Below are 24,430 nucleotides of genomic sequence, written 5' to 3' on the forward strand. Positions count from 1 at the left end.
GGTTGTTGACTCCGGTCATCTGTTACCAAGTAGACTAAAATGCAGTTAGAAGCTAAATGAGTTAAGGCCTCAGGCCTGGCACATTTCTAGATTATATGTGTATTGTAAGCATGTATTGCAGTTATCCTTCTATGCTCTAGTCTTTAACACAATAGATTGTGAAGACATCGCGCTTCACAAAGCTTAAGACCCTCTGTAGACTAAGCAACAACTCTGAATGAGCACAAAAACTATGCAATGTGTATGAAATACTTCTGGCCGTACCTGTAATAAAAGTTAACATAATGGAAGGATCCTTAAATGAACATCTTCAATAAACAACTTTAATGCAATATCAATACTGTGAGAAATATTATTAAATGGAATAATGCTGTAAAGAATGTTATTAATGCAATTATATTGATGCAGGTTATATGGCAGCAATAAAAGAATTTCTGTATCTCCACATGTGTTATATAAACACAGTACTGGATAAGTTAGGTGAACAGCATGGTTTAGGTACCTTTTTATGCTTGAATGATGGGTTAGTGTTAATTGACTTAGCAAACAAACAAAAAATACTAATCTGAAATGATAAGGTGCAAGAGCGGGTCCGAAAATGAATTTAAAAAAGCAGCCAATGTCCAAAGGAAAAAATGTAAATGCCTTCTGAAAGACTGGAAAACTACTGCTCAAGATTTCTTTAAAAAAATTACTGGCTGCTTGGAAGTAAAATGTTTTCTTGTTTGTTTGTTTTTAAATAAAGGCTGGCTTAAGACTTTTTTTTATTTTAGAATTTGAAGTCTTCTTGGATACAATTTGCTCCCATCTAACGTAAATAAATGTCGTTCACAACTGAAAATATCTGCTGTTCAATATCTGAGCAGCAGATGGCGCACTTGCACATGAGTGCCACACTGACCGTCTCAAGGTCACTGCAGCAGGCTCTCACCATCACGCTCTGATCTGTCATGGGTGCTGCATTCCCTCCACTGCGCAGCTGCATGAACCCACGTCGTGAAATGACGAGGAGTCACAGCACAGACGTGTGGGGGAAACCCGGTACTCACTCATTCATGCCGTGATTCATTACTGCAGTCTTGATATTGATAACTAGTGCAGCCAATCTTTTAAATGTATACTGTGGATATCCAAGTTTACACCTTCTAACTCAGTGCCAGGACTAATAAAATCTTCAAAAAATTCTATATAGTTAAGTAAGAAGACTTTCAGCCCTGATGGTGAATTACCATTTCTATTCTGAGGTGCCTGCTGCAGTCTCTGTAACCCGCACGATGGCTCACTGTGGGCTGGGTCTTGTGTAAAATGCATGCGCCCAAAATTTGCCATTCATTTATGAAATCCTTGTGGGGGGAAAAGTCGTTGCCAGGAAATGTGACCGTAAGTGACGTGTCCAGCAGCGAAACACCCCACCGGAGATCCCTGCCTGCTTTTCTGCACGTACTCATCTCTGCGTCATCTTTCCGCATTGCAACCGACTCTTTCATCCTCGCAAAAAAAAAAAAAATCTAATAAAAACTAAATTTCCCAATAGACATCTCTATTAGAAACGCACACTTTATCGTTGACTGTCTACATGCTGATTTTATTAAGGTGATGCTGAGGTTTTAAAACAAATCCGCATCCTCTTCATTTTCAAGGTCTGCCTCCTGACGGTGGTGAACGTGCGTCGCCTCTCGCAACCGTCTGCACTCGTGAGTGAGCTCCAGCCAATGGCGTTGCGCCGTTTCTCAGTTTCTTCCTGATTCCATTCGCTTATCATCCAACCCGAAGCGTCACGAGCGCCTTCTCTGCCTGCCCGCACCAGAGAGAGAGACAGCTTCGTCCTTGCACACAGTTAGGCCGGAAAGGTAACTCATTTCAATCTCTTTTGGCTTTTTATTCATACTTTTAAGTCATTATGATGATGTTCGTGATTTAAAGGGCCTATTCTAATGACAGCGTTTATTAATATAAAGTTTTTTAGTTTTCATATCATAGTCTAAAGAGTGCTCTTCATCCTTGATATCCTCGAAGTCTTGTCCTTGTGTTAGCTTACACTTCGGGCGCTTATTTCTCATTTATACGCCCACTCATTAAACCCCATTGATGGGTCGGTGGCTCACAGGCTGGAGCAGTTTGTAGCCCACTGTCTATTTTTAAACCACTGCCGTCAGCTGGCGAGATGTCTGTCCATTTAGAGCTGCAGTGTGTGGAGGAACAGGGCGTCATGTTGCAAGCCCTGCTTCCTGCAGCCTGTGTTTGCTGTTTGTTATTAAAGAATCACTTTTAGGGCTGTTTTTGCCTGATAACCTCAAACGTGCGCCACTTCAAGCATTCTACGCTGGCTGAGGCTGTGGGTAAGCTACCAGTTGCTTGCAGCAGACTGGAGGTGTGTCCACCGAGTAAAGGAAAATTACCGTGTGTAGCAGGATTACACGACCTTTAATGTCTCATTTTTCCCCTTCAAGTCAATTTGAGTCATTTCTGTAGCCTCGTAGTATTTTTATGAATCACTCACTCGGTAGGTTATAAGATTACTGATACAGCTTTAAAAGTTTTTTTTCAGGTTTCAGACTAGTGTATATGTAGGAGGCTTGCAACACACATCAAGTTTCAATCCTTAATTATTCATTTGTCTCCAGGTGCCATTATACTCTCAGCTTACATGTTCGCTCCCGGAGTTTGCAATGACCGTGCACCAAAAACAGCAAGATTAACAAATATTAGCTACTCACGCGACAGAACCTGCTTATCATATTGCAGAATTTGTGGTAGCTACAAATATGATGATTAGTTATTTGCCCCAAAAAGGCTAAAATGTATAAAGTCATATCAAATATACTTTCTATATGACTAGCTGTCAAGAACCCAAAGGGTATTTAGCCTGCATGAGGATGGATGATAATTGATGGATTATCCAGTTGATAGCATTTTGTGTAACTCGAGAAATATTAACCTTTGAAGAAGAAAAAAAACTAACATGCTGGTAAAACACAGGAAATCTTACCAGCGACATGCCTATTTAAAATGGCATAAATCTTTAATTTGGTTAGTCAAAAGGTCCCCAGAAGTTATATAAATGATTTTATGTACCTAAAGATTTTTTGTAGGCGCATGCAATTGTGCTTCATCACTGTCACCTCTGGTAAATTTCCACACAGATCTCTGGGGACAGAGGATTTTCCATTGTTTCTGCACTCTGACACAGCTTTCCAGGCTGAACTCGGGAGTTCATTCAGGCACTCAGTATGTGCAGATGTGCAAGGCAATAATTGGAATTGGGGCACGTTGGATAAAACCAATGTAAATCAATAGTGCTGCAGGCATCATGGGCAAACAGTCTCTCTTAAAACCTTCTCTGACCTCTGCTCCTGAAATTTCACGAGATAATGAAAGGCTCCATGAGATTAGACCACATCTCGTGCCTGTAATATCATTGCAGTGAAAACAAAAGAAACAAAAAGAAGTCAAATAGGTTTTCTGCTAGGTCACTCTCTTATTGTCACGTACAGGGATTTTTTTTTTTTTTGCAAACATTTTGCAATGCTGTTTTATAGTCTGATGTAATAAGTAAACTAAAGGAACCCATACAGATTTTCCTCACTGCAGTAGCCACGCCTATCTGCTATTACCTCTGCCCTCGCAGCCAGTACACATCAGTTTAGGTGGTCTGCACAGCCATATACTTAATTAGAGAACCATCGAGAAGATTTATTGCTGTTTTCTCTGAAATCCATCTTCAGATTATTTACTTGTTATTGTGAGTGTGTCGCCGTGTATCCCAAGTTTATTGCCACCTCTCTACTCAACGCTTTAATTCGTAAGTAGAAGCTCTAAAGGGGCCCGTCTGCTTGGCCTGTGAAGGAGTCCTACACTAATCCCTCTTACATTTGTTTCTTCTGCAGATCCAGAATCATGTCTATCCTGAAGATCCACGCTCGTGAGATTTTTGACTCCCGTGGCAACCCCACTGTGGAAGTTGATCTTTACACTAAGAAAGGTACTGTATGGATAAACTACATGCTTTCTTGGACTCGTTTTATATGAATTAAAGGCTTAAGAAGAGAAAGGTTCTTTTATACCTTGCAGCTTGTAAAACCTGATCTTCTAGTCAGTGGTGGCACGGCTCACAACCTAAAGTGCATCTGCAAGACATTGTGAAGCCTTTGGCTGTGAACCACATGCAAACAGCTGCACTTGTCATGTCTATATTATAGTACGAGTACTGACTCATAGGCTATGCTGGAAAAAGTAAGCAAAACGTTTTCCTAACAACTGTTCCAAGTAAGGAAAGGAGACTGAGTGGGGCTTGTAGTGGTGCCCCCACCTTATGAATAAAGGTGTACAAAATCTCTACAACCTGCTAAAAACCACATCTGACGATTGCAAAAGCATACCTACATGTTTCACAACCCTTCTGGCACAATGTTCTGTTGGCACATAAGACAGCAGTTGAACTTTTGGGCAAAAATATCACGTTAGGAGTTAAAGAACGATGAACACCCAATACAAAATCTTTATTCCAGCTTTAAAGCATGGTGGAGGGGGCCTCACAGTCTAGGCCGGCTTTGTAGCCTCTTGATAGACCACATTTTATGAGTAATCCTTTCAGGAAGTCTGGTGACGTAAAAGGGGGACTCATAAACCCACTTTCAAATGCATGTGTTTAACAGGTAAATTGAAATCGTGTATAACCTGCACATGAAATTATTGTCTGCTAACGTGTGTATTTAGGCAGTCAGACCAGCAACTTGGTAACCTACACTGTTGCCGTCTTCAGAGTGGCCCTCGCTGGATCAGATCAGATGATGGATGTGTGAAAATAGCTCCTGTAATGTCACACTGCCTCTGCAGCGCTCTGTTACTGTAATGGTTCCTGTTTGGAAGCAGTTGTAGCTCATACAGTAGGTGCTTCTGGCAAACCAGCGAGTTGAGTTGAATCTTCATTTTATGTAAAGTACAGGTGTCAGGGAAATTAAATCTACAATTCACGTCCGTCTCCTTATTGTATACCAGTTAAGATAATGAAGCTGTTGACCATAAAGCATCCAAACGCTGCACTGTTCCACACGTATGCCGGAGGTTGAGATCAATTTTATTTTAACTAACTAAAGGGCCTGGCAAGGGTTTGAAGTTTTTTTTGGCAAGCTATTCTGTTATAAGAGCTCAAATAAAGGAACAGCTCAACCCAGTGAAATGTCCTGAGAATTTTAACGAAGCAACCTGAATGGTCATTGACACGGAAATGTGTGAAGCCGGCTACGCTGCCTTGAATGCACTGGTTTGAATAGATTGTCTGCCCTCTTCTGCTGCCCTTCTGTCTCTTCATTAGTTTTGGATGGTTGCTACGTGCTCCAGTTTACTGTAAATAGCACCCTTATTCTTCTTGGGCCCTTTTAAGTCCACCAGACTTGTTTTGACATCATTAACTGCACAGACCAAAGCGAGCGTGCTGCACCCAGAGTATGTCGGTCATAGTAACCGAGATGTGTTTTTGCACTGTTATGTAACCAGCTTCACAGTCATATTAGATAACCCACTATGCTTGTTGCCCATCATGCCATCTGTGTGATGGGCTGTTGGCACAAAAAAAAAGGAATTCACTTTTACTGTAGGTACTTGAAGATTTGCTGATTCATTGCTTTTCTCTACGGCTCTCCTTTTTATTAACAGCCAGAAAGCTGTTAATAATGTGACCTGGATATTTGGCAGCATTCCCCAAAAGCATCCAGGTGATGTCTTGATGCAGATGATTCGTTAAGCTTGAACTCACTGCCTTGACAGTGGCTGTGTCCTCTTGTGCTAAGCCCTAAATCCCCTCAGACTCACACCATCATTGCCGCTTCACTGAGCAAGCTGAATAGATTTTTTTTGCTCTGCTCCAATTTCCAATCACTTGGGTGAATCTGAAATGGCTATCCTCTTATATATGGGTGTGGCTTGCTATCATCCCACAGATGCACTGCACATGCTCAGTTGGCCATCTGGCTTTGCCTGTTACATCACAGATTTTGCAGCACAGCCGTTACAACTTCCTCCCAACATGGTTTATTTCATTTTGGAGCAGGAGACGCCTTTAGCTGATACTCACTGCTGTCCCTTGTGTACCAAGTAGCCCCTCCTCTGCACTTGTTGTCCTAACAAACATGTTCCTCTTTGTGAAGACAGCATGTAGAAAGCACAAACCCAAAGTCAGGAAGTATGGTATAATGGTGAAATCAGATTTCAACATATGTCAAAGTCCAGGCAATCTTTTGTTGAATATCTGTGACGTGAAATAGCACTTAAAAGTAACAAATGTGAAATGTCCTCTGTGTCTCCAAGGTCTCTTCAGGGCTGCAGTTCCCAGCGGTGCCTCCACAGGCATCTATGAGGCTCTGGAGCTCCGTGACAATGATAAAACACGCTACATGGGCAAAGGTAAGACATCTCTATTTATTTTACAATCTTTTGTGCCATTTCCACTTTACATTCTGCTCTCTCGCTCCTCATCTTTTACTACTTCATTTCTGATTCCTACATCTCTCTCCCTCCTGTTAGGAGTCAAAAGAGCAGTTAAATATATAAATGATTTTTTGGCCCCTGCATTATGTAACCAGGTAAATAAAGTGTGGAGTAACGGAGTGACTCTTTACATATTGCCGTGCACAGCAGCATGAAAAATGAGTTTGGCTTTTGGAAACTAACCTCGTCGGGCACAAGCAGATGATCACAGATCTAAGAATAAAGGGAAAAAAATAAAAGAGCAAAATAATCACTGGGTAAATTACATTTTACCACTAATTGCTCACACACTGTCTCATACAATTGGATGCTCTGTGGTCATCTGTCTCGCCTACTCTGCATGGTCTTCTTCTGTCTGAGTCAGTCATGGTCTGCTTGTTCCTTGCAGGTGTCTCAAAAGCAGTTGACCATATCAATAAAACTATTGCACCTGCACTGGTTAGCAAGGTAGGACCATTTATTGTTTGACTAATATAACTGTGTTCTAGTGTCAAATGAATTGTGTTAAGAAGTTAGAAATGCAGCAGTAAATGAAAACACAAAAGTGTGTTATTGGTAGCAGTAACTGGGAAATGCATAACTGTATGCACTGAACAGTTTGTTGTGACTGAATTCTACATTAACCTCATGATATACCCAAAGCATCTATAAACCCGTCTATACTAGCAGAACTACAGTAAAATAACTGACATGGTTTGATTACTCTAACATCTTTGTAGTGTGATCTAATGAACTATTGATTTAGAAATAAACCAGTTTAAGTTCAGCCTCTTTCCCCACCCAGTCCAACTAAACCTGTCATGTTGTGTTTAATCCAGGATGTGAACGTTCTGGAGCAGGAGAAGATCGACAAGCTGATGCTGGACATGGATGGCACTGAAAACAAGTGTAAGATACCAGTGTACTTTACAATATTTTGTGAGGACACATGTATAAATAAAAATATTTAAAGATATTTTTGGTAAATATTGGGCAGTGCATAGGACCATTTAAACAGTATTTCTGCTCCAGTGATGGCTATTTGTTTGTAACCTCCTGAAAGTTTTCAGCATGGAATTGCATATATAGTGTTTGGAGATTTTAATTAAACAGTGTCTAAACCTCAAAAATCCAAAAATGCTCTCCACAAACAATGGAGAACATCACAAGCTATGTCTTGACAGTATATATTATATTGTGAATTATTTGTGTTTACTATCCTGCAGCTAAGTTTGGTGCTAATGCCATCCTGGGCGTCTCCCTGGCTGTGTGCAAGGCTGGTGCTGCAGAGAAGGGCGTTCCCCTCTACCGCCACATTGCTGACCTGGCTGGCAATCCTGAAGTCATTCTCCCAGTTCCTGTGAGCGTCATAGCACAATTATCCAAGGCCTTTTACACTTTATTGATCAATAGGCCTCATAGACCATTAATATCTAATTCAAAGGGTCATTGTATTCATCCATGATTGCATTAGGCTAAAAGCTGGTCCTCTCTGCTTCCTTTCAGGCTTTCAATGTCATCAATGGTGGCTCCCATGCAGGCAACAAGCTGGCTATGCAGGAGTTCATGATCCTGCCCGTTGGTGCTAGCAGCTTCAAGGAGGCCATGCGTATTGGTGCTGAGGTCTACCACAACCTCAAGAATGTCATCAAGGAGAAGTACGGAAAGGATGCCACCAATGTAGGAGATGAGGGTGGCTTCGCCCCCAACATCCTTGAGAACAAAGAAGGTTAGAGAAGTAATCAGCTATAACAGTTATTTCACACAGAGTAAATGGTTATCTTTGCAAACATTTAGAGTCAGAAGTTGTTACTGTACACCTTGAATATTCCTAAAGGGTGTGTCTTGAAAGCATTGAATTCTTAGAGCTTCCAGGAAAGTATCTCCACTTATGTCACTGCTGAAGTTGACATACGGTTTCTAAATTAAGGTCTCAACTCAGTACTGCTAGCATGAGCCTCCAGTGTCAGGTCAATGTGCTGATATGGCAGCTGTCCTAGTTGTGCAGAGCTTTCAGTGGTGACTCATTTTTCAGAATGATAACTTTGATTTAATTGTCGACAAATGCAGTCACCCTTTTATTGTATGTTGTTTTATCAGCTCTGGAGCTGCTGAAACATGCCATCGCTAAGGCCGGCTACTCCGATAAGATTGTCATTGGCATGGATGTAGCTGCTTCTGAGTTCTACAAGGGCGGCAAGTATGATCTGGACTTCAAGTCTCCCGATGACCCTAACCGCTACATCTCCTCCGACAAGCTGGCTGACCTATACAGGAGCTTCGTCAAAGATTACCCCGGTGAGTTTTAAGTAGATACTTTTTTGTCGTTGTTTGTTTTGTTTTGTTTTATTCAGTGAGTACTGCTCCATGACATTTGAATCCTCATCAGATCATAATGCCCTGTTGCAACTCTATCCATAGTTGTTGCACATGAATGATGTATAGATATGCTCTGCATGTCTATGCAGAGAATCATACATGCCATGCATCTGCAAAATGCATTGTACACTGTCGTCAAAAGCGGAGCAGTTACAAACTTGTTTCTGCTGCCACCAAGTGGCCAACAAAGAGAATAACCAATTTAAGGTTTTAGGTTTCTGTATTTAAAAAACCCCCGTCAGATTAGCCTTTTATTGACTGAATCATTAATTCCTATCCTAACAGTGGTGTCCATTGAGGACCCTTTTGACCAGGATGACTGGGAGGCATGGACCAAATTCACAGCCAGTACCAGCATCCAGGTTGTGGGTGACGATCTCACCGTTACCAACCCCAAACGCATCTCCAAGGCTGTGTCTGACAAAGCCTGCAACTGCCTGCTGCTTAAAGTCAACCAGATCGGCTCCGTCACAGAGTCTCTGCAGGCGTGAGTGTCCACAGCACTGCAACACAATCCCACTCATTTACATAAAAGTATTAGCTGGCTTATTGGGTCTTCTCTTTTAGCTGCAAGATGGCCCAGAGCAATGGCTGGGGTGTGATGGTCAGCCACCGTTCTGGAGAGACAGAGGACACCTTCATCGCTGACCTTGTGGTTGGTCTCTGCACTGGACAGGTAAAACTATATCTTGTTGTTTCAAAGCTGACTTTACACTTAGTCAGGTAGTTGCTTGCATGTTACAGACTTGCTCTTATGTGTCTTTATTCCTTCCCAGATCAAGACGGGTGCACCTTGCCGATCTGAGCGTTTGGCCAAGTACAACCAGCTCCTCAGGTGAGTCCCTTCTAAAAACATGCACATTACCGTTGTTGTTTTACAATTACATGGAAGTCCACTTTAACCAACCATGATCACTGTCTTTTAGGATTGAAGAGGAGCTTGGCGACAAGGCCCGTTTTGCTGGCCAGAACTTCAGACACCCCATCTGAGCTGGTCTTCCTCCTTGGGCCTCTGTGTGTTCATTGCTCATATATAATCCTCACACATACAGTATACGCCACACTAGGTTGTCTACCCTGTTAAAGAGAAGATAGAGAGAAACACCACTGACATCTAAGGTCTAAGTCTGTGGCGTAGGGAGGGGACAGCCCGTCCCAGTGAAGTCACAGTTCAGCTCATCTTCAATCTCTGCTTTAGTTCCTGAATAGTGTTGGTCCTTGTGTTTTTGTCTGTGTAACTGTGTGAGAGATTTTTGTTCAGCTTTTCGTGAGTTGTAGTGAATTAGGTCCTCTACTGAGTAAATGAGCTACTGTAACATTAGTGAGGCTCTGCTCTAAGCATTGGTAAGACTGTTGTATGTGCAATGTGTCGCATCTGACGAGGTCTTGTGTTGATGTACAAGTCTGCAGAAACGTGTAATAAATAATATAGTTTGAAAAGTTATTCTGAAGTTTTAATTTTGTTTCACTTAAATGCTTTATTATGAAATTATTAACACACACTAAATGCACAATGGCAAGAAAACTCCCTGAAACAGTTGTGAAATTGTTGCCACTTTTTGCTTACAGGAACCAACAATAAGAGACACAGTAACAGTTCATTAATAATTCATAACTTTCCTTCAAAGAAAGTCAGAGCATCTACAGTAAACGGCTTCTGCTCCATAACTGCTCCTACCTATGTGGCGTAATCTGAAAGCCACCAAGAAGGCGAAATATGAGCCCAGAGCTGTGGGGCGCCATTTGTTGGCTCCTGGGTAAAAGAATCCAGAAGCTCGAAGCAGCCTCTTTCTCTACTGAGCCTTGCCAAGATAAATGAGACTCTTTTCACCAGGGGTATGGTACCGCAGGGGATTGCCAGCTGGGTTTGTGCCACACCAATTTACTTTGTGTGAGCCCTTTCTGAACCTGCTTCCATTGTTTAGGTGTCACCAAGGAGATGTATTACAAATCACTGATACAAAGACGCTACCTGTCACACATTGCAGACTCTGTCAGCTGAACCACTTGGCAAGAATTGCGTAAGTTTAATCATTCTCACACTTAACCTTAAATAAATGTTTTTCACACAAAGTTAATCCTCTAAGAAAGTAAATGTGGGAGACTGTAAAGCGATATTACAGCGTGAATTATACCCAATATTTTCCTTTAGACCTGCTCCCTCTAGTGTTCAGATGAAATGGTGCACCTTTCTGACTATACTTTTTTAAAATAGGAGCTGGTGTGGGTAAAGAGGGAAAGCGAGGTTCTGAGGGACACCTAAATGTTGTCGCTTCATCATAAATAAATTCTGAAAGTTGGTTTTGTTGGACTTCCTCAAAACTTCTGAGCATGTTTCGGATATGTTTATATAATATACATATTATAACTGCTGAATAGATCCCAAAAGGTAGAGTCTTGGCACTCAATTAAATTCAAACGTGAGCACATGAAAAGTTGAAAAATTAAACAGTGTTAAGCCAATTAAACAAAATGGCTCCATGTTAATTCCAATTTCAAAATAAATCAACTTAGTAATTTTCATTCAAACGACAATAACCCCTAATAAATTAAAGTTTTGTAGCACCACATTTATTTAGGAAAGAAAAAACTGTTTTATATTCTAAAAGCAAAACTCATATTTGTTCTAAGAAAAAATAAACAAACTTGTGGCTTCAGATGTTGCTGAACTTAACAGTAAAACTAATGAGCATTAAATGCACAGGACGCATAACTGTTAACTCTACCCGACATGAATTAAACGAAACTAAATAAATAATTCCAGTTCTCCAAATGCATAATGTGCAGGTGTGGAGTGGACAGCAGCCCAGTGGAGGCAATTATATGGGATTAAACTGTGTTAATTTTGTGATCATCTCACTTGAAGAGTTATATCTCTCTCTTTTTTTTTTTTTTTTACCTTTAATGTACTCTAGAATTAGTGTTGCATATGATCACATTTTCTATTCTATTCTAGTCTAGTCTAGTCTAGTCTAGTCCAATCTAAAACATAATGACAAAAAATATATATATCCTAGTGCAGCTTTTCTATAAATGCATATAGTTAATCTGCTATTATTCTAAAGTCCTTACTGTATGTTATAGGGTCTAACGAGATATTCTATTCTGTTGTATTCCATAGTTCTTACCCTAAATTCAATTATTACAAGATGTGTTCTACTCTACTCTCCTCTGTATCATAGCCTCTACTGCTTATTAAAGTGTCAGCAGCAGTATAATATTCTATTCTATTCTATGCTAAAAAATTATTATAATAAAAACTTCTTATAGTGCAGCTATTCAATAACTACAAATATTTACTCTGTTATTATTCCACAGCTCTTTCTGTATATTTAAGTGTTGAAAGAGGTATTCTATTCTATTTTGTCCTCTTGTATTGTAATCCACAGTTTCACTGTTAATATTCTACTGTACTCTACTCTAATAATAATAAAACAATTCTAGTAAAAATTTCTCCTATTCTATAAATGTATATAGTTACTCTGTTATGATTAAAGTGTCTAAAGAGCTATTCTATTCTATTCTATTCTATAATTGTAATAAGAACGTCTTCTACTGATGCTATTCTATGAATATCTCCAGTTACTTTTTTATTTCTTTCACAATTTCCTTTGTAACAACAAAATAGTAATCTTTTTATTCTGTTCTATTCTATTCTTAAGCAGTTTTATAGTTTTTTCCATATTGCTGCTATTGAATTTTGTTATTATTCTACATTTTCCCTTCATGAATAAAAACAGAATCTAATGTAACCGTTCTATAAAAGTATATAGCTACTTTGTATACTTTCTTATTGTTTCACAATTTCACTGGCAATAACGAAACATAAAAGTAGAGTATTTTCCAGTATCCAGACCATTCTGTACTATTCTATTCTATTGCGAAACCTTACTATTGTTGCTTAAGTGAGATGTTTAAAAACACTATAACAGTGACAGACAAACATTGTATTCTATTTTCTATTCTATTTTATTTTATTTTGTGTATTTACACTAGGTTTATATCTATACAATACACAAAAAAGTCATTATTATATATATTATATTTTATTCTTATGCAGCATAGTATCAAGCTGTTTATCAGTTCAAGCAAAAAGTATGTGCAAATAAATGGTCTGTCAGCATTTTGTACTGATATAGTAACTGCCAAATTGTAGTCTTCCATTTTTGTCTTTATTTACAATATGCTTTATAATGTAACACTTAAATTATTTAACCGTAAATTAATTTGTCCCCATTTGAATTCTATCCTAATTTTCTGAGCTAAAGGATGAAGATGGACCAAGTGTTGCTACAGAATAGACATCCAGAGGACTCCCAGTGTCGCTGGATGTTTCCAGTTTTGGCCAGTGGGTGACGATATTTTACCGGTTGAACTTTGAGAACCCCCCAACTGTTCTCACCCCAAGATGAAGAAGGATGCTGTCATGCTGAGTGCCTCTCACATACACTAGTCTGAGCATCCCGGCAACGATTACTCTCTTTATTCTGAAGTCCATCATTTATGACAGCGTTATACCAAACGTGGTTCTCTCGGTTATAGCTATATAACAAACGATATACAGGTGGCACTGCAGCTGTTGTACTACTCTCTGTAGTGGCGACACTTGGCTAACTAACGTTGGCTAATTGCCCCTGCTGCTGTTGCTGCTGCTGCTGCTATTGTTTGTTGTTGCAGTCTCTCATCAAACAAATCACAGATGTTGTAGATCAAGCTCTTTAAGGTAAGTGCTGTGAGCTGCAATCAGCAGTCTTTTTGCATTTGATGTTCATCAGCAAACGAGGGAGAAATGACACAAATTAACGGAAGAGTATGTAAACGTTGGACTGTTAACGTACATCATCGCTTGGTAGCTATTTGGCTAATTTGCTTATTAGCATTAGCTAGCTAGTTAGCTGATAGACTTGGTTGCCCCTTGCTGTTGGTGTTGCTGGTTACTATGAACTAACATTAGCGGCTAGCGCCAGTGACTAGCACTGATTGGGAATGCCAGCTAGGAGCAGAGTAATGTCTGGATACAAACAGCTCGTTGGCACCGGTTATTACAGAGCCCGTCCAGTACACACAACACGACTTTAATTTATTAAACACTTTGTGGTATGACAGCACAGATAACATCGCAGTACCCCATAGCTTGCTTTTCCCTGTTTTGAAATACCCAGTGTGCTATGTCTTTTCCAGGGAATAGTCTTAGCCATTCAGCTATTGTCACTAGCCCTTGGAAACGTTAGCCAGCGAAGCTAACTAGCTGTCTTTTGTGTGTTTTGACTTGTGCTCAATTGTTGTTATCTAGATCGCAGTTCGTGGTTATTTAGGAGTGTGGTCTGGCCTGGTTTTAAACACCGGATGAGAGCACATTCGTGCTGCTGTGAGAAAATGAAAGATGTAATCTACACTGAAGATATTTGTCAACAAATACAACAGCCAGAAGTGGGTTTAAGACTTCACTTTCTCCTGAGAAAGTTGAAAGCATTTAAGAGACTACATCAGGTGAAGGTTTCTTGGTGTTTGGAGAGGTCATACTTTTTGTTTTTTATCAGGGGGCATTTTGTCTTTTGCAGCGTTAAGCCAAAGTTTGCAATTGCAAGTTTGAAAATAGTAAACAAACGAGTAGTGTTTGGCCACAAATATGTTGCACAATTCCTCCTTGAAAGGCAAGAGTGTCCAAATATTATGCAGTCCATGCACATTTTACTACCTCTAACTTTAAAAGAGAAGAACCAGCAGGAAAGTGTGTTTTTATTTTTATTGAGTGCTTGTGACTCATACTTGACTCTTTTACCTCACTGACTACACAGCCCTGAACAATTGAGGGCTTCACAATGCACGAAGAGAGCGCACTATAGTAAATGATCAAAGGAGTGTGAAAATTTCGTTTGCTCTGTAAATGCTACGCTATTTTCAGTCCACTGAAAGAGTCTAAATGAATTTAAGGACAAAACCTGCGTTTCCTCACTTGTCAGAGTGGCACAGTGTTAGGCTGGGCATAGGGAAATCATCAATAAATGATCTGATATCCTGATAGCGATGCACTGTAAAACACACCCAGCACCACGTTAAGTTTAATGGTTTTACAAAGCTTGGTCTGGATAGGTTTTGTTACTTTGCTGCCACCACATCTATCCAGTCATTGCAGCTTGTTCAAGTCTCCTGATAGTGACGTGACACTGAACATAGAGGTCAGACAAACTTTGTGTGTTTGTTATAAACAGAGAATTTAGCAATAAAGCAATCTCAGATACAGCTATGTTGCCAGAAATGATTTGTGTCTATAGAGCATTACTTAAAGACTGAAGATTATTGTTGGTCATGTCTTTAGGAAAAAAGGGGGAAAAAATGGGATTTTGCTAATCCTTACATCTTGCATATTCCCATCTGATGTTTTGTTGGCTTTTCCTGCTGCCAGTAGCTTAGTGGTTTGTGATTTTCTTTAACTACCACTTAGCCTGTAAACTTGCTAGGCTAGGGTACAGAGGTCTGCCATTAGAGGCTATATGTTGATTACTACTTCAGCGCCGCTTTGGCTGAAAAGCACCTTAATGTTTGGTTTATGGTTTTTCTAAAACAATATGTTTTAGGTCCGGCCAAGAGAACAATTCAGAGTAGCAGAAGGCAGAAGATTTGTGCTGTTCCTTTTTTGATTCTTTCTGTCATGTTACTCGCAGAGCTGCTAAGTGGTCAGGGTGTTTTATAGTGTTTCAATTTGAGTGGGATCTCAGGAGCAGCAGTGGGTAAAATTACTTGGAGTCACCTATCCAATGACACACCCCGTCCATCGAATGTTAATCTAGCTGTGTGGCTGTAGTAGCAGCAGCAGCAGTGCCAGCAGAGTAATGATAAGAGAAGTGTAATAACCCTGCTATTTTCCTTTAATGACTAATACGCGTTTGAGTAATGGCAGCTTCCTGCAAATAATGTGTGGCAAAGGCCAGGCAATGCTGAGGAAAAGCCCATTTCACTGTGCTCTGACGCCTCTTTTGTTGGATGATCTTTCAATACACATGCGCTGCAATTCAGTGTTTACATGCCGTGCTCAAACGGCATCTCGCTGTTGTCCTCTAGTTTGTCGTATCTTCGTGAATCCCCATAAAGGAGGATTCTCCAAGTCTTGTCTCACAGCCACTTTATTGTCAGTGCTGGAGGTTTGTTTCTGCCGTGCTTGACGCCATTTGAAGCTGTCGTCCATATGTGGCTATCGTGTATTTCACATTCAGAAAGGTTGGGGTTGTGTTTCAAAGAGGGGTGATTAGGCTGATTTATTGTTTTGTTCGAGGCCGTTCTGCTCAAGGGTTTCATATACAGTATTTGATTATGCTGGCGAGAGAGGTTGGTAAGCAGCGAAATGTCTTCTTTTAAAGAGCCGGCACAGGAAATGATGTGTAATCAAGCATCTACATGACATTTGTAATCAAGCGAGTGCATTGCCTTGTATTTATATTCTAATGACTGTGCACACTTGAAGCAGCATTAAGAGGATGCAGTGGACAAAGAAGGCAAGTGGATAAACTGATTTAGCTTTTTACTTTTACAGTGCTTGATATCAGTTTCTTTGCAAGATATCTGGTTGTTACATAGAAAATTAATGCTCTGAACAAAGGAGCAATGTTCGCTCAAAGACCGCTTGATGGGCCATTCAAGTGCTGTATATTCATTAAAAATAACAATCTGTCAGCACTTACTGACAGCACGCGCAACAAGCCAAGCTCTCTTTATTGTTCTCCGAAGATGTTTTTCAGTTCCCGTGCCAAGAGCTGGGTAATTGGCTGTAGCAAAGCCTTGCATGTGTTGTTTTAAGATATTGGACTGACACGCACAGGGCACACTGGCAGAAATGAGGCAAGCACACTCCCCTTTCCTCCTCCTCCTCTTGTTCTTCTTCCTCCTCCTGGCTTCTGCCAGCAAGTCAGAGGAGGCAAGATGCAGGATGTTGTTTTGTGTTCCCTGACAGCTTCCCTTCACCTCTCATAAGAGGAGATCCAAGCACGCCGCATCATATCTCATCTTTGTTTGATTCAGGCCTCTGCAGCTCCACAATTGTGCCAAGGAGATGGTATCAGCAAGCGTTGCTCGTGTTAACAATCGTGAGCTGTCTTGCTACATACTGCTGGTGGTATTTGATGTGATCAAATCTGCTTTCTGCACAAGCTCAGCCGTGGCGAAGTTGGTCTCACTTCATCTTTACAAACGCTGTGTGTTTCTTATTGGGCTGGGTTTGCATTGACTCACATCTTAATTAATCAGATATATTTTGTCTGGTGTTATTGCTAAGCATCTCAAGATATGAAAGAAACTTTTCTACATATTTCATCGAGCAACTGTCAGTGCACTTTGTGCTTAATGTGCACAAGTGGTTGGACAGTGGAATTTGTAGAAATCGACTGGAAAAGGAGGCTTTAGCTAACATTTGCGAGCCTTGTGAAGCGACCGCAAATATCTGGGAGTATATGGGAGTTTTACGCATTTGCTGGTTTCCCGTGTGCGCGCCTTACTAATTACCATTTAAAACGCAACATGTAGGGACAGGCCTAGTTTGTCACTTTATTGGCATGACCTATTAATAGCACTTCATGCAAAAAAAAAAGAAGTGTGAATTAAAAAGGAAAGTTAAAAAAAATAATAGTCAGCCATTTGCCATCACAGTAAAGGAGGAAAATGAAATGGTGTAGGATCAGCTGGCTGGCCCCTGAGGAGAAGGAGAGGGGGGGGGGTGATGATGATGATGAGGAGGAGGAGTACTTTGCTGCTGTGTGTGTCAGTGCTGATTAGGTAAGAGATTGCCTCATGTAATGACACGGCATGGCGCTAGTGGTGCAGAAACACAAACAATGCATACCAGTGTTTTTTACTGCGCACACCCCCTGCAGCCGCCTGCCTGAAGATGTTTATATAGACATATACACTCTAACCAGAATATTTCAACATCTTAGACAGAACCCCCCCCCCCCAACTCCCCGCTCCTTTTCCAGCGACACGCACATTTATTGCATCCGGGAGCCGATAGCCCTCTTTTCTTTTGTAGCACAGATGAAAGATGGGGGTGATTAAAGCAAAGGGGGCACAATGGAGCCTGTGCGGTTTCTCGATCAGTATATGCTGTTAGTATTGACAGCATTTATTTAGGCCTACATAACCCGCCAGTTTTATCTGTTTCTATCAGTTTAAACCTAAAGCAAAACGGAGCATGTCATAATTTCCTCCTGCTTGTGACGGTTAAGGTTTCTGTAGATGTGTTGGACCTATTATTATATACACAAGTGTGTACGGGGTTTTGATTCATTAGCTTGGTTATTAATAAATCTGCTTCAGGCTTAGATTCAGCATGACGTATCTTTTGATAAAATGATATGAAAGCATAAAGCAAAAAAATAAAACCAGACAAAAAACTGATTATGGTAAATGGCCACTACATGATACTTATCAGGGAGCCACTTTGATTAGCTAGTCTAAGTGATGCAGTTGGTTTAATTGATTGTTTTATAGAGAGATGTGTCAATAACAGCTGTCTGCTGTCCAGACAAACATGCTTTTGTCATTAATTAAAAGTGGCCGTAATGGCTCGTTATGCTGTGTTTTTCTGCACAACACTGGGTATGCAGGACATTGATTTTCAACAGTGTGGATGAGACAAATTGCACATAGATCTTTTTATAATGTGCTGGCTGTGCCGCTCTGCCTCTGTGACTAACACAGATATCGCACTGATGTTGCGGCTAAGGCTGCACACGAGGCACAGTTTGCAGGGCTGGAAAGCCTGTGAGTGATGTTTTAATGGAGACGGTCACGCAAGTCAGCGGTGATCTCAGGGTTCACACTGCCATAAGGAAACGACCCGGGTGACATTGTGGCTCTCCGCTCTCCTGTACACAAGATGCCTCGGGTAAACTGTGTCCTTGCTTGCCCTTGCAGGTTAGGAACACCTATTGAGCCTGCCGAGCCTTCAGTTTAGACACTGGGACTTTGAGCTGGATCGACTGGGTTTAAAGATGGACATCTTGTCTCTGTACCCCAGTTCCAGCAGCCGGCACAGAGAAAATGAGTTCTGAGGATTGGGTTTAGATTTGCCACTGTAGCACTTCCACTCTGATACACTCTAGCTACCATCAGGGGAAGGTTGTCAGAGAGAGCGGGAGCGAGAGGGAGAGAGAAAACAGCGAAGCACAGCAGTGCTATCTAATAGATCAATTTGTAATAAATCTGTTGCCTCAAGCTGTTGTTGTTCGCTTCAACTCAGTAAAAGGTGTCTGCGTTTCTCAGGCAAGAAAATGCTTGTCAGGCTGGGCATACAGAGCTATCAGTGAATAAGACGCGCCTAAAGCACAGTAAATCATTTTCTCTGTGCTCAGTTTACATAGGTCGAACACACGGCTCTTATCAGCGCATTCCATTGGCCAAAAAAGGAGGGTTATGACCAATCAATAGGGCTGAGCGCTGAAATCAGGAAGTAACGCTCCCCTCACATTAAATTTCCCCCCATTATCCAATATGAACCATTAATCATGATGAAGGAGCTATCGATTAGGCTATGAGCCAAGGTTGGTCAATTTATTTGCCAAAAGTCATTGAGTCGGGGCAAGGATGTGTCGACGAAGTGCCGATTTACAAAAACCAAGCGACAGAATTAAAACGACCCCATTATTATGACAACAGTTTGATCTTTAGGGTAACAAAAGAGCAGGCCTCTATAAAAACCACATGGGACCTCTCCGGCTCCTCCTCCACTAGCAGCCATATGGACCGTACTAATTGTGTTTTACGCCAACCATTTTCACCGATCCATCGGGGACTTGTGGAAGTGCTGTAGCTATAATGTCACCAGCAGTGGGCTGGCTCATGAAAGAAACATTAGCAAGCAAGATGAGAAGACAGGAAGGCAATGCACTGCAAGTGTACACAATTATTGATTTTATTCAAATGAAATCTGTGCTTTTCTGTTCAGAATCCGATGTCTTTTTAATAATGATTTCTATTATAGCTTTCCCTAGATGGAGCTTTTGTTTGAGAGAGGCATTCAGTTTAGTCTCACACTTGCACCTTGTCAGAAGGTGAAATCTAATATCTAGGCATGTTGCCAGTGTGTAAAGATATAGCTTTAAAAAGGAGACTTGTAATCCCTTGTATTATCCAGTTTACACCATAAATATGTTTTATCCAGTGATGTGATAGATTTGTTTGTTTTTTTGCACAGGGGTGGGGGGTCGGGGGTTGTGCTGAGCACTAACAGATCATCTTTCACTCATTTTTGTTTTATGGCTACACAAATGCTTAGGTTGAAGTATTTCCTTTGCCCTTCAGGCCAGGGAGTGGTTATAAAGCGTTTAGAGTGCCAAGTGTGACTGAGGCAAATCTGTGTGTGTTTTAACGTGTCTGTGGCATGCAATCATGAAAAGGGCACATCTATGGAAATTAGATCCCGTGAAAGAGGGGAAGAGCTTTGGAGCGGTGAAGGTGGGGAGGAGGCAGGGGGGAAAAAAAACACACTCTCGTTTCATTGTGTCCCCTCTAACAGTTTTCTTGTAATTATTGAAATTGATGTTTGCTGTGGAGCTGTAAATCTGCAAGATCTCCTGTTAATAAAGCGGCAGAGGCAGCCGAGCCGTTAGGCTGGGAAATAAAAGGTAATCAAGCCTCCAACATCCTGTCCCTCGCCCCAAAATGAAGCAGCAGAAATCCTAATTAACTGAGAGGATGAGGAGCTCTTACTACACTGCTTGGCTAGTCGATGCCAGAGCTCTGTGCTATACTGTAATGAAGATGCACTGCTAGTTTCCCCCAACCTCTCTTCTTTTTTTCCCCTCACTCTCTCCCTGCCTTCCAGCTCTCTCTATCTTGCCTGTGGTATTTTTCCCTCTCCTCAGCTCCTTTCCTTCTCTACCTCCTCCTCCCTGCCTTGTCTGTGAAGTTGTGGATGTGACCATTGCTCGGAGTGAGAGGCGCTTTTTGTAGCCTGGAGGTTTCTGGAAGTCCTGCACAGGAAATCGGTGAGCTAGATGACGGCCTCTGTGATGGTTATTGCTGCTTATGTAAAGTGCCGTGAGAGCGAAGGAGAGGCGGCATTGATCTCGTCCCACTGATTTCATAGATCCTCTTTAAGATGACAATACAGTTGTCTTTCTGTGTCATCTTCAAGTGCTCCTGTTTTTCAAATCAGCGATGTAGCAAATGACTCCTGTCATCAGCCGCACGTGCTCAAACGGCGTCGTGTCAGCTTTGGGGAGCTGAAAGTCAGGTCAAAGCTTGCTTTGCACATGTGATTTACTGTATTCAGTAATGTTGTTTTTTTGTCGTTTTTTTGAATTTTTTTGAATTTTTTTTGCTCTGTAACTCTGGTATAAAGCAGCAGCAAGACATGCTCCTCGAGGTGAATGTCATGTTATTAACATCTTTGTTTTTGTGGAAGAGTGAGTGATCATCGATTGTCTGAAACCCGAGCTTTCCTCAGCCCTCCTGCCAGCTACTCTTCACTATTTACCTGTAAACTTGTCCTTTTGTCTCTTGCTTTGTCTGTTGATGGCCTCAGAGCTCTTTCTTTGTCCCTACCCCCTACCCCCACCCTCCCTTGTTGTACCAAAGCAGCCCAAAAGCCTCCAGGGATGAACAGACAAATAGAAGACAGCTACAGGTGAGGCTCCGTCCCTACATTCTCCCCATCTGTCTTTCTCCCCTGTGAGCACTCTGCCAGACAAGTTTTCAGGCACTCAAAAGCAGCAAATCGACTCACTGTAGGATTCACTGTCACTTAGTCGAGCTGGGGCACAGCAGCTCACTGGGAGGCCAGTTTCTCTTCCTTTCTCCATTTCGCCACTTCCTCAAATGAGGAAAACGATATTTGGCGTGGTTCTTTGCATAGCCGAGCTCGATTCCAGCTCCTCGCAATCCTGCTTTGTTTCTTCGTTTATGCATTAGTGTGGCGCTGCAGATGACAGCTTGATTAAGTGCTTGTCACATCTCAAATAATTCCAACTGGATGGGTCCAGTCAGCTGCGCTCCATCTCGATTTGCTCCGGTTAATTTTAAACAGCGCGACTGACGGGCGAGATGGTCGCACGCCGTCGGACGGATCCCTAGTCAAAGTGGTGGACGGTTTTGTTTCCCGTGCACATGTTTCATGATTGCGATTGAGCACGGGGAGAGCGCCGTCAAAGAGTTTCAGTCTCTGCCTTTTTATTCTTGGCACAAAGCAAACGATCTGCTCGGCACAAAGCCAGCAAAAACTCCGGTAGAGAAAGCTGGCATCTGGCTTCACATCGTGCGTGTGCACTCTGATGCATCCACGAGAGCATCGACATGCGCCCTTGGTGTAATGAAAGCCAAAAATTCTCATAACAGTAGGAGTTTAAATTTCTCTCCTAAGTGCAGCGGCTTGCTCACAGGGAAGAGATTCACCGGCACCTCTGACAGCCCTCAGAGACCCTTTCCTGGAGAACCAGCAGTCTTCCCTTTCTTCTCCCTGTTTCCCTCTGTATTTAGCACTCAGCCTTTTCCTCTAATCAACAACAGGCTTGTGAAAATCTCTACATAAAACACACAGTGCTACTTTTTTTCCCTTTCTCTCTTTTCTTCTGCCTGATTCTTCCCCAGAGTTCTTTTTTTGTCTTGCCTGTGTAGCTGCTGCTATAAAGAGGATGACAACAGGCAGAGGAAACTAAAAGGACGAATTGTCTTTACCTCCCCCCCTTTTTTTGCTTTTCACTTTATCACTCTGCCTCGCTAATGCAGCTGCTTACATTACACGGGGCTCGTTCACTTTATATTTGCTGTCGCAGGGAGATAAAGACGATGAAAGTGAGAGATATACGTGGCAATCTTTGGGAATTTAGCTTAGGAATGTGGATACATGTAAGAAAAGAGATCATACTGGCTGTTTTTTTTTTTTCTCCTTTTTTCAAACGTGTATTTTCGTTTTTTCTTTTTTTTGTTTCATGGGTAAATGGAGCTCATGGGGCACGGGAATCGACAGGCGCGTTTTAATTGTTTGTGACATGTGAAATGAGAAACAATAACGTGCGACTACTACAGGGCCCATGAGATTACAGTCTGGTCGGCTGCTTAAAGGAGTGTCAGAGAGATGCATTACCACATCTCTGTTTCCCTTTCTGCCCTCTGAGCCATAAACCACTCACAAGCATTTAGCCAGCAGTGATTTCTCCTCCGCTCACCTCCTCACCCTGTTTTGTGATCCTGTGGAGAGCATACCGTTAGAAAACCTCCCAGGCTTCCTAAACGAATCCTCTGTGTGTCTGTGTGTCTCTGCTTGCAGCCTTGGTACTCGGCAAATATCTGCAGCACCACCTGATTTGACTTGGTAATGGGGCATTGATGAGTCTGGGGGGAAATCGGGGGGGAGAAAGAAGAAGGGGAAAAAAAAAGGCACAAAATCGTACAGCCCCAAACCCACTACAGTGAGGCGGCACCAAACACGGCGTCAGTTTCTCAATAGCAATTGACAGAAATGGAAAAAAGAGAGGGTGAGGTAAAAATGGAGGACTATAGAGATATAGCTGTCATCTGTTGATGCCTGCAGCTGCCTGCTATTGCTACAGGGGGAGAAAAAAGCCAAGAGGTGGAGATGAGCTTCAACACCCAGGCTTCAACTCGATTTGTTTTTTTGTTTCTGCTGTTGTTGTTTTGTTTTTTTTGCCTCCACTGTCCTGAAAAAGCAGGTTTTCTAAGCAGAACAGCAGATTATTTACATCCTTTAGCAGAGCTCATTTCTCACAGAATACTGAGTTGTGTGTGGAGGACATAAAATGCAGCCAAGCCAGGCAGAGCACAGGAGATAAAAGCAAGATCGCTTAAGCACTCTCTGTTACCTCTAAAGCACATTTCTATTGCTGTTGATGTAGCCACTAGTCTAATAATTCATCTTCCCTAGTCTTTTTTTTTAAAATCACGGCTAGCCTTGTGCACACACATACACGCACACGCGCCCACACACAGTAACCGCTCTCAAACACAAATTCCCCTCTCTGCTGAGGGTAGACCCCTTCTAATATAAAACAAGCAATTCAAAGACGAAATGCTCGTCATCCTGCCGTCTCACCACGGCCAACAGATGAGTAGTGCTGCTAACAAAAAGCAGGGACTGACTGCGCCCAGCTCCCTCGCAGGGGCATCTTGTCTATGTTATCACTCCAGCTAGTGCTGCAATTAATATTAATGTGCTTTAAAGCACGCTCCAGCAGCCCCGCTTCCCTCGCTCCTCTCTCGTTTGCTCTGTGTCTGTGTGTGTGCGCATGTGTGTTTGTTACTCAGGAGGAAAAGAGCAATAAAGCCAGCATGGGATAAGAATCTAGGCAGGATATGACAGTCCTCATGTCAGCTGTCGTAGAGCTGGAGGGATATGTGGATAAAGACAAGAGATGAAGCTGAATCCCAACCAGCCAAACAGGCAGGTAGTACGGCTTGTAGGTAGAGGCTTCGAGTGTTCACAGCGGCTGGGCTGGGGGCTGTGCACAGCCTGTTTATTTAGTCATGTTGTAATAATGCTTGACCTTTTCTTTCAAGTCCGCAGGCTGACCTTTAGCACCTTACTCCTCTGCAAATCACACACACACACACACACACACACACACACACACACACACAC

The 24,430-nt window shown here is 41.8% G+C and overlaps 2 protein-coding genes across 5 annotated transcripts in view; both read left to right on the top strand.

The window, feature by feature from the left end:
* The first annotated feature begins 1,752 nt into the window (after positions 1-1,752).
* Positions 1,753-10,288, top strand: eno1a (enolase 1a, (alpha)). 2 transcript variants are annotated; one of them, XM_005732870.1, is made up of 12 exons: positions 1,753-1,850; positions 3,888-3,982; positions 6,307-6,402; positions 6,523-6,581; positions 7,305-7,374; positions 7,692-7,825; positions 7,972-8,194; positions 8,566-8,763; positions 9,130-9,331; positions 9,412-9,520; positions 9,621-9,679; positions 9,771-10,288. In XM_005732870.1, the coding sequence occupies exons 2-12, from the start codon at positions 3,898-3,900 to the stop codon at positions 9,832-9,834; spliced, it is 1,299 nt and encodes a 432-aa protein (XP_005732927.1). In that variant the 5' UTR covers positions 1,753-1,850; positions 3,888-3,897; the 3' UTR covers positions 9,835-10,288. The 2 variants fall into 2 exon arrangements, with proteins under 2 accessions (XP_005732927.1, XP_005732926.1); XM_005732869.1 differs by lacking the exon at positions 6,523-6,581 and adding an exon at positions 6,875-6,933 and having other exon boundaries at positions 1,756-1,850.
* Positions 10,289-13,234: 2,946 nt separating this feature from the next.
* The window catches only part of rerea (arginine-glutamic acid dipeptide (RE) repeats a), a 127,782-nt gene continuing 116,586 nt past the window's right edge, over positions 13,235-24,430 (top strand). For 2 of the 3 annotated variants that reach the window (XM_005732872.1, XM_005732873.1), the window contains exon 1: positions 13,235-13,567. The gene's annotated coding sequence lies outside the window, so the exon portion shown is untranslated. Of the gene's footprint in view, positions 13,568-21,445; positions 21,464-24,430 lie in introns of those variants that run through there. The other variant, XM_005732874.2, reaches the window with a different exon arrangement.

The sequence above is a fragment of the Pundamilia nyererei genome, unplaced genomic scaffold, assembly GCF_000239375.1.
Source record: "Pundamilia nyererei isolate P.nyererei 1_Seehausen unplaced genomic scaffold, PunNye1.0 scaffold00049, whole genome shotgun sequence".
Lineage (NCBI taxonomy): Eukaryota > Metazoa > Chordata > Actinopteri > Cichliformes > Cichlidae > Pundamilia > Pundamilia nyererei.